At 33.6% G+C, this 10,782-nt stretch overlaps 1 protein-coding gene across 4 annotated transcripts in view; it reads right to left on the bottom strand.

Annotated features, from left to right (window-relative positions):
* BLTP1 (bridge-like lipid transfer protein family member 1) overlaps positions 1–10,782 on the bottom strand; it is a 205,100-nt gene that overhangs the window by 97,117 nt on the left and 97,201 nt on the right. For all 4 annotated transcript variants that reach the window (XM_024745037.1, XM_024745040.1, XM_024745038.1 and 1 more), the window contains 9 exons: positions 9,090–9,927; positions 6,328–6,398; positions 5,612–5,785; positions 5,014–5,134; positions 3,891–4,037; positions 3,375–3,502; positions 2,972–3,171; positions 1,505–1,702; positions 627–838 (listed from right to left, as the gene is read on the bottom strand). In XM_024745037.1, coding sequence (XP_024600805.1) covers positions 627–838; positions 1,505–1,702; positions 2,972–3,171; positions 3,375–3,502; positions 3,891–4,037; positions 5,014–5,134; positions 5,612–5,785; positions 6,328–6,398; positions 9,090–9,927 — 2,089 coding nt within the window. The remainder of the gene's footprint in view (positions 1–626; positions 839–1,504; positions 1,703–2,971; positions 3,172–3,374; positions 3,503–3,890; positions 4,038–5,013; positions 5,135–5,611; positions 5,786–6,327; positions 6,399–9,089; positions 9,928–10,782) is intronic.

Below are 10,782 nucleotides of genomic sequence, written 5' to 3'. Positions count from 1 at the left end.
TTTAGAGAAAAACAAGAGAAAGAAAAAAAAAAAAAAAAAAAAAAAAAATAATGTGCCCAAGGTCACCAATCAGGTAGTAGTACAACTATTCTGTAGTCTAGAATTTTGAATATTTTCATTATTGCTGTTACTATATTCATCACCATGAAATTATACAATAAAAATATGAAAAAATATGAGTTGCATGTAAGGTGCTCTTCAGGCTTCCAAACGAAATAGGTAGATATTGACAAAAATATTTAAACTTACATGAAATACTACCAATAACAAAACTGTTTATTTAAAAAATGAGTTCTGCTAAAATCCTTCAAATAAGATAAAAATAAAGCCTGCCTTTCTGAAATTCTATTAATTCATTAATTCAACAAATATAATTAAGTACTTAACATAAGCAAAATATTATGCTAGGTACTATGACAGATATAAATATATCTATAATATGGTGCCTACATTTTAGCAATTATACTCTAGTAGAGTATAATCACCAAAATGCCTTGGCTACCATTTAAGCAAAATCCACAACATGGAAAGACAAGGAAATATACTCCAGAAATTAAATGTGAATTAGGTATGTAGTTTTCTATTTTATTTTCCCAAATCATTATTATTATTAGAAATTCACCAACTTGTTCATCGGAAACAGAATTTCCATTTAAGTCTGAAGAAGGGCTTGTTCGGTCACAAGGAAGATTATCATCAGAGACATCAGTATTATAGCCGCTGCCAGTTGGAGAATCAGAAGAATTATTGGATGTCAGCACTCCACCCCTTTCCGTGACATTAGCTTTACCCATAGTTCCAAAAGTATTATATAAAACAGCACCAGACTGTCTTCCTCCTATACAAACGAAAGAATTTATTTATTAAAAACACTGGGTGTCTCAATGCTGTCTCTATCATATCCATAAAAATAAAAAATAAAAATCTCATGAAGATTTTTTTCTCACCAAAACTTTGCCCTTATCTATAAAAGTGATATAATATTGCAATATCAGGTAAGGAATTACAGGCATATACACTACTATTATATATAACTAAGCCTAAAAGTCTTATACACAATTCAGCTTTCCTATTTTAATGTATTAGTCAGTAATGTAAAAGAAAATAAATATAAGTCAGTATCGCTGAATAAAGGATTTACAGTATTTTCATCGTATATGGCAAGGCTCTACTAGTCAAAGATCCAGTTTCCAAAGATGCAAACTTCCAAAAGTTACGAGGCTTTATATTTTATTTGAGAATTTTTTCTGAACTATGCACTGCTTTGCTCAGGCATTTTACATGTCTAGATGCTCTGCTAGTTTTGAATCACACAATAATTTCATTATGCTCCACTTACGCAATTGGGATGGGGCACCCACTCCTAGTAAATAATCCCAGATGCCACACTTTCTGCTTGAATATGCTGATTCAGGTTACTGAAAGTCATGATTGTTCAAAACTTTTCAGCAATGTGTGGCCAATTTGTTCCCCACTTAAGCAGAAATTTTTATAAAAAGCTTACCTTTTATGGTTAAATTTTCAAGTCCACATTCAAACATTATCCAACCCCATTTTTCTTGGCTGGGACCTATTCGAGTTACATCTGGAACAGCTTGCTGATCAGTTTCATCCACAAAAGCAAACTCATCCAACTCTTCAAGAGTAAATAAAACTTTGGACTTCTCAAAGGGGATAGCAGTGATGGCACAGGTACCAATATCTATTATCAAAAGAAAACAAAATGACCATTTTTAAAGACAGAGGTTTGTATCTTTTTTAAAAACAACAAATAATGTAAGCATGTGGCACAGGGGTTGTCTTAAAAGATATCTTAGTATTCTGTCAAAAAGAAAAATAAACAAATGAACCAACCAATTTCTAAAATAGTGCTGCCTAATGTCATACTACTTAAAAAGTGCCAGAATCATGTTGAAGTTAGAGGGAGAAAAGACGATTCCATAATTAATAGATAAGTGCTCAGAGACAGGATAAATTCATTTCTGAGAGATCATAGGGTACTCTAAAACTCTAAACTTAAAAAGTTCCTGAATAATTCAGCTTCATAGTAAACTATTTTTAAATACTTTCTCATCATTTTACAAAATAAAAAATTATTTTAATTAATTACCTAGCCTTAGGAAAAACATATATTTTCCAGGAAAACTATAGCTTTCACTCAAAGATTGCTTTATGCTAACATATTTTATGTAACAATTCATCACAGATATTGCCATAATTCCATCCCTTTCAATATGCAATATGGGAGCCAACATCCTGAGTGTCTGGCAGAGATTTTTAGTTTATCTTACTGTTTTTTCATTTCTTTCTCTGATTACAGCTAATGAATACAGAAAAGCAAAAAGAAGATAAAAAAAACACATGTAAATTTACCACCTAGAGATAACTTGTTTACATCTGAACTAAGTTTTCTTCTAGCTCTTTAGAGATCATTTTACAAATCCAGCTTTGGTTCCCACCTTTCATGTAGCAGTCAACTATGATAATTTCCTCAGTTCATTAAAAATTCTTCAAAGATATTAAGAAGCACAGCCATGTCTATTATTCTTATTGCTGCTATATTTTACAGATCCGACTACCTGCTTTTGATACCACTATTAATTCTTTTTAACAAAGCTGTGCCTACAGGATGATTTTAAAAAGAAAGAAAGACTATAACGATCATACTCTCTGTGTTCTACAGTGAGCAAACAGATACCATGAAGAAAACAGATGCGAGATAGAAGCAGTTTCTAATTTGGGGCCATACCACCCACCTTCCCACCAAAGTTTACCTTCCATCCTGCGTAGAATGTGAGTAATGAATAGTTAAAATACTATGTGTTCAATATATACAGAAATACCTTTCTCTTTCTTATATTGATAAAATACTCAAATTGTAGCAAACTTCAAAGGAAAAAAAAATTGTTTCCTTTTGCAAAATCCTCTTACATTTATACATGTCAAAGAAAAATATATTGTAGACTCCTACCCGTTGTATCAAGACCCCTCAGTTGCCCATGAACTCGATGAATGTTTAACTTGGCTGCAATCTCTTTGCCTTTTTCCGCTCCAGCGTTTGATCTGAGAGATCCTGATGACTGAGGCTGCATCTTAGTGGCATGAACATACCTATCAAAATTTGATGTTCTACCAGGGTCTGCACTGTTTGAAGTCTCTTCAACCACACCTCTTTATGAAAAAAGAAAGTGTGATGGTTAACACTTAAATAATACATAGTTCAGTAAAAACATTTAACTAGTATTTTTTGAAATTCCAATACCAGTTCTGAGTTTTAACATTAGAATTTTCCGAAATGTATTAAAAGGATGGTTAAAGCTTGCTTTTACATCCAGCAAGATAGTCATGGCTCAAATTAATAAACTCTTTCTTACCTGTTCATACGAACTTGTGTAGCAATTCTGTCAAAACACAGTGCTACTAAGGAAACATGAGTCACACTTCTACTAGGAGCTGTACTCGGAGATTCTTCCACTGAGGCTTGTAACAAACATAAGTTCACCTAACACACAAAATGTCACATAATTCAGAGTTGAAAAGTAAAAAGTTATCACTTAAACATAAGATATATAGGAAAATGAAAAACTGCCATTAGGAATGGCATATCTATGTGTATGAGAGTAATGAAGGAGAAGCTTATAAACTCTCATAAAATAATAATTAAATTCTTACTGGATCAATGTGAATTATTTTAGTAAATATTACCCAACATTCTGCTTAAGTAAACTATTTACATTACATTAAATGTTACATTAGATCATCAAGGAAATAAAATATATATTTTTGATATTACAATCTATTCTACCACCATTCAGTTTAGTAAATACAAAGGATAAAAACCACCAAAATATTCTCTTTCAGGAAAACTTGTTTAAATATTAAATTTTTACCTTTGGTATGCTAACATTAGCCTGAAGACCTTTAATTGTTACATTATCTTGCTTCATTGTAAGATTTGTCTGTGCTTGTCCTTGGTTAGTCATTCCTATGGTAGAATGTTCAGTTTTTGTTCCTCTAACATCCTGTTTGGAAGATAGCTAAAAAGATTGAAAGCGGAATTATTATTTCACAGACCTTTCGTAATTTCCATATCATCTACAACAGCAACTTGTTATTCACTGTGCTCCTTTATACCCATCTAGGTACCAGCTGCCATCTGGTTTAGCATTCCCAGGCTTAAAGTCCAAACCTTAGAAAAGCTAGAAAATAGACTGGCAGCCCCAGTGTTGAGAGAAGTGATACAAAATAAAGCAAAATCAGCCTACATAAAAACATGTACTTGAGAACATATTTGGTTTCTGATAATTAGCTCCTTGTTGGCTGGGAATATTTTCAAATTTCTTTTTTGATTTGTACTCCTCTAGCCAAACTACCTATCACATGAAATGCCAATATATCTTGAATAACTGGATCACTAAAAACAATCAGCTTTACTTTCACCTTGCCTCTGGTCCGTAGTCCAAATGCGACTCAGATACAACTGAAAGTCAAGTGGACAATCACTAGGTGAGGATTAATCACCAGGATATGACTGCTAAGAAACTGGCTTTGTGACTAGGACCACAGTGTTAAGTAAAATATCGCACACCAGAAGACAGTGAGTGACTTGATTCACCGAGGTGAACAAAAATAACCTCAAAACTATTAAGATACAAGTTATCTAATCACAGAGGAAAGCCAAAATAATATGCAGATTTGCTTTCTTAGTAAATGAATGTACCACTCCTAAACAATACTCATTCACTCAGGACCAAAGCTCTTTAGGAAAGGCTTAGAATTAAACTACTTCCAAAATAAAAGAAAAAATAATGCTACACTTTAAAAAATATTTTACTCCTCTCATGCTGTCTCTTATGGAGCCAATGACATATAAAGATTATTTAGAAATGTTCACGTATTCCAATTTAAATGACTAATACAATTTTAGTATATTCAAATTTTTTTCAAGGTTGGATATTATGCACCTGTGAAGAATACTCAATTTGCCACACTCACTGAACAAAAGGTTCTTACATTTTCTGAGAAGGTAGTCTTGCTATTTTGGACAGCTTCCCTGAGGACTTTGACATGTAGATCATCCACAATTGCAGCTGGATGTCTAGTACTAGCACAATGAACCATGGCTTCAATATACCTGAGGGAAGAAAAACAGTCTATGAAACATTTTAATATCACTTATGATCTAGTTTATCTAATCTATTCCATTATGTTCCATTCTAGATTTTATTCATCTTAGTTTTGTCTCCCTAGATAAGACTATATCTCCTTGCAGGACAGACAATATATTATTTCCTCTTTATACCTTCATTAACCAGACAGTAGTAAGAATATCAAACTTAATAATTAGTTCCTGGGTATTTGATAAATTTTATGCTTATCACCCCAAAGGCAAAATGTAGAAAATACAATGTAATATAACATTATAATATTGCAATATATAATTATTTAGGCTGAAAAACTAACAAATGATAACTGAAACAGTCTTTTTAAAATATATTTTCATTTTTATTCAATCAAAATAGCCATCATCGTTCTTTTTCATGAAAATACTATATCACATACACTTATTATTTTATAAAATAGTAGTTGTAGTTTTGGACAAAATTAATACCTGTCTAAAGCTTCAGCCACTAGGGGAGTCAGAACAATATCAACGGTTCCTTTTACTTCAACTATGGCTGTTGTTCTGGTCTGAGAGACTGGTTGATCCAAGGTCCACTCTTCTGTTAATGTTTCATCATCTGTGTTATCAACAGCTTTCTTTTCCAGAGGAGTATATGGTGTACTATACAATTTAACAAGCAAAGTATATATTAAAAAGACCAGTATATATATGAAAAAAATAGAAGTTGGAGCTTCCTTAAGATGAGTGACCCTTAAACTTATACTTATTTCAACTAAAAATTTCATGAAATTGGACTAGATATTATATGTCCCAAATGCTCTTCAAGGACAAGACAAATGAGGCAGTAAAATGCAAATTGATCAAAGATGGTTAATACATCAAATGATAAAAAAAAATTTGATATATTTACTTGGCAGGGCTCTACCAAAATATGAAAATTATAATACCGAATTCTTGTTAGTTCCCAATTTTAATATGCCAAGTTATGGTTTGCATAGTATGTCTAAAAGAAATGTTACTGACTACTTATACATGTAGGCAAAGCCATGAAAGACAACAGAGTTGAATTATTTGGGTCAATTTATTCAAAAAATAAAGACTACAGTCAAGTAAAGAGTGGTTATTCCTCAGAATGAACTCTCTGTATCTCATAATCAAGAAAGACTGACTTTAAACTTCAAAAGTATATAATTTTTACTTACTTTGAAGTTGATCCTGAAAGCTGCATTCCTCTGTCTAGTAAAGAGTTAGCTGTGAGCCCTTGTTTGATAACCTAGAATAATATAAAACATTACTTATAGACTAGAATTTTAATATTAATTATTCTGTAATTTTATGCTATAAACTGATACTTGTGACTATCCAAATTACCTTGTTAATGTGATTTTGATATGTATGATATAAATATTTAACAAATTGAAAAAAATCACAGGAAATATTCAACTGGTAATTTCATTTTCTAATTATTCAGAAAAATGACAGAGTAGGGCTGTGAGGATTCAGCAAGAGTAGACTATACAACTAAAGCTTAAAAGCAAGTGCTTCAAATGTCTTTCCTCCATAGTTCCTCTTTAAATTGTGCTTTTCTTAGAAAAAGCTAACTTTAGAGTCTTGTAGCACAATCAACTTTTAAGTGGGAAAGAATCCCAGAGTAACATTAAATTATAGGAAAAGCTAGATTGTATTTTATATCCATAAAAGATAACAAATAAAATAAATAATGCACTTGAATAACCAAACTAAACCCCTTTAAATGCTAGCCTGTTATTTAGATTTAATGAAGAAAAATAACTTTCTTATGTTCTATTTTTGAAGTTGTTTAAAGATATGAATTCCTTGACTTATTTTCTCCAGAGATGTGACTGCCTAATCAAACTAGATTTATTGAAAATACTACAATAATTCTAACCTCTCACAGCAATTCTAACCTCTATTTTTCAGAGCAAGTGCAATTCAGTTTTATACTGGAACATTCATTTACCAACATATTTTCACATGGAATAAAGAGAACATTTTAAAATGTTGGCATGGGTAACTTATCTTAGGCAAGATAAGAAATGGGCACAACCTTAAAATCAAAATTTTGTGACTCTTTGTTTCTTCTTCCTTCAATACATATTACTCAAATGCATTTATCTCTAAGGATATTTCACTCCACTTATCACATTTCCATCACTAGGTCCAAGCCCATCATCTCTTGCACAGGCTGCTGCGACAGCCTCCTAGGTGATCACCCCAACTCCTCCTTGCATAATGACAATTCTGTTCCACTTAGTAGCCAAAGTACATGAGATCACATCACATTTCCTTAAAGCTCTCATGAATTTCCCAATGAAATTAAAATTCTAATTACTGATACCCTGGTCTACAGGTCCTTAATGGCCTCGCCTTTGTTCAGGTCTCTAACCTCACCATGTGCAAAGCTCTCTGCTAACTCACTATGTCTCACGCACACTGACTTCTTTCCCACTTTAGAACTTCAGCAAGGCCGATGCCTGTGCCCTGAATATAGTATATAGTGCCCCTAAGTCTTCCCTTCCTCAATTCCTCCTCATCCTTTAAGTTTCAGTTTAAATATTACCTCCTGTGATTGACCTTTCATGTCAATACAAGCTAGGCAGCCCCACTCCCCATTATTCTCTATCCCAGCATCCTTTATCTTCATAACACTTCTGAATTTATAATCATATACTGTACTTATCCATTTATCTATTTACTGCCCGTCTCTCACCCTAAACTATAAGCCTCATGTCTGTTTCCCTCACCATTGAACATCAAATGACAAACACACAGTAGTATATAATAAATATCTGAATATAATATGAGAATATTAACATTTAGACACTTCAAACAAGTATATATGTACATGTTAGTATATACCACATGAGATTTTTGAATTGTTAATCAGTTCTATAAGATTTTATATGCTCAATTTTGGTCTTTAAGACACTAATTTTTTTTTTTTTTTTTTTGCAGTACGCGGGCTTCTCACTGTTGTGGCCTTTCCCGTTGCGGAGCACAGGCTCTGGATGCGCAGGCTCAGCGGCCACGGCTCATTAAACAAGTATATATGTACATGTTAGTATATACCACATGAGATTTTTGAATTGTTAATCAGTTCTATAAGATTTTATATGCTCAATTTTGGTCTTTAAGACACTAATTTTTTTTTTTTTTTTTTTGCAGTACGCGGGCTTCTCACTGTTGTGGCCTTTCCCGTTGCGGAGCACAGGCTCTGGATGCGCAGGCTCAGCGGCCACGGCTCATGGGCCCAGCCGCTCCGCAACATGTGGGATCTTCCCAGACCGAGGCACGAACCCGTATCCCCTGCATTGGCAGGCGGACTCTCAACCACTGCGCCACCAGGGAAGCCCAATTTTGGTCTTTAAAATCATAAAAAGTTCTCTTATAAATTTATAATTTTATAAAAATGTCTTCATATTGGATATTATCACTAAATTTATTTTGACCTATTTTTAGCCTTCCTAGAAAAAAAAAGCTATTTACAGAATACATTACAGAAATGGACAATAATTAATTAATACTAAATTATAAGATCTCAAATACCAAGTGTACAGAACTGGATTTGCATAGAAGCAGTTAAGGATTAATATAATAGAACACCAACAATTAAAAACTATTTCAAAATTTTACTTTTAAGACACAGAAAATATGAATTCACAGAGACATGATCCTAATCTTAGAATATAATGTTGACACAGACTATACGTTAATTGTTAATACTCTGACGATCAAATCTGAAACTATTCCTTAATTTTATACGCTTAAATTTATAATACTCATCAATAAACCTGAGGCCTACTGTCGTACATGAAGCCATGACTTCAGGAATTTTATCTTTAAGAAAAGCAGCAAAATGACTGAGAGAGTAATTTTTTAAATATCTTAAAAATCAATTTTCCTACATAAATTTATCAGTGGAAATTAATGACTTGGCTTCTACCTTAAAAGTTGGAACAGAAAGCTGTTCAAATGATGATGAGCTTTCTTCACTGGTTGGTGTATCCAGATCGAGGGGGCGATGCAATGAGGACTTAGAGGTTCTTTTGTTGGTTGGATGCTTCACTGACCAATTAATTACTTGGAATTGTGTAAGGTAAGTCTGATAGCAATTCATCACAGGTTGCTGAGAAGTAATCTGTTCGCTCTCTACTGTTTTCTCACTTTCTACAACATACAGATGCTCTATAACATCATCCTCTCCCCCTAATGCAGAAACAAAGGAAGCCTGGGAAGGATGAGTTTTGAATGGCAGAGTCCGAGGATCCTGAATGCTTTCTCCATGGCCAGTAAGTGGTCCTTCTACACTGTGATATATGGAACCCCTACTGTAGTCAATCTGCTGGGCTTGCTTTTTCTTCTTTTTTCTACCTGGATAAGTCCCAGGGCCTTCGTCACTGCTAATGGGCTCAAATTCTTCAGCTGCAGAAAAGTAAGCTTCACTATCAGCCATTGACATGCTGGAATCCATTGATCGATACTGATGAAATGAATTAGAGTCTGCTGATGGTGTATATGGAAATGAACCAAAACTTCTTCTCTGCTTTGGTGAGTCTAGTACATTTTCATCACTTCGGGAGACATCACTACTAAACTGGACTCCAACTGTAACAGGCTGCTTGTCCCCATAAAAAGCAGCAGTAAGGCTCTTGGTACTTCCAAGTCGGGTGGAACATCCAGAGGCTTGTCGTTTCAAGGGAGACCTCAGAGGAGACTGACCTACTGACTTATCCTGAGTATTAGGAGACACAGGGCTATTTCCTGAAATTTCCGTAGGAATGCTAAAACAGAAAGAAAAACTATTAACATTTACTGCACACCATATAATTTAAGTATAAATAGAAGTACTTATAAAATCCTTTCTGTATATATTAATCATTTATTTTACAAATAAAGGAAGTTGTAAACTTTTACAATAAAATATCCATACAAAGTAGCAAAACAGTACAATATATGTTCCTACTCCACAGAGTTCCAAAAAAAAAAATTGAGGCAACTTAAAACACAATAAAAATTTAAAGAAACCCAGAGTATAATCTTCTATCCATAATCCATGAACACTAATGCATTTATACGTTTATTTTCCCACATCCTTTAAAAGTTTATGTAACAAAATATACCAGGGGCCTTTGATTAAATGAGAGGAAATGAGAGAGGGAGAAGTCACAGATAACCCCAATATTTCTGACTTCAGCAACTGATATACTAGTGCCGTTTACTGAGGCACAACAAGTTGAACATGATAGGCACAAGATCATTTTTTAGTATGTTGAGTTTGAGCCCTCCATGAAACATCAAGAAGGTAGCTAGGTTCATAGGGACAAAGGTTTTGGATGGAGTTTTTAACATTTATAAGATGTTAGCTACAGATCATAATTGAAGCCAAACAGTTACTAAGACTGCCTAGGGAAACAGTATAGAGTCAGTGGAGAAAAGGGTACATAACAGTCTTAAGGGATAATGACATTTAACAAATGGCAGGCTGTAACAGGAAGAGAAAGAAGGGGAGGGAAAAAAAAATGGAGGACTTGGAAATAGAGATGGAGAAGGAAAAGCCAAGGAGATGGGAGGAAAATCTGAAATGTGCTATCAAGTCGAGAGGAAAGTGTATTTCAAGAAGCAAGTAATCAACTAGG

Source organism: Neophocaena asiaeorientalis, unplaced genomic scaffold, assembly GCF_003031525.2.
Source record: "Neophocaena asiaeorientalis asiaeorientalis breed wild unplaced genomic scaffold, Neophocaena_asiaeorientalis_V1.1 scaffold65, whole genome shotgun sequence".
Lineage (NCBI taxonomy): Eukaryota > Metazoa > Chordata > Mammalia > Artiodactyla > Phocoenidae > Neophocaena > Neophocaena asiaeorientalis.
Note: the sequence above shows the minus strand (reverse complement) of the source record. Positions and strands in the feature narration are given on the sequence as shown.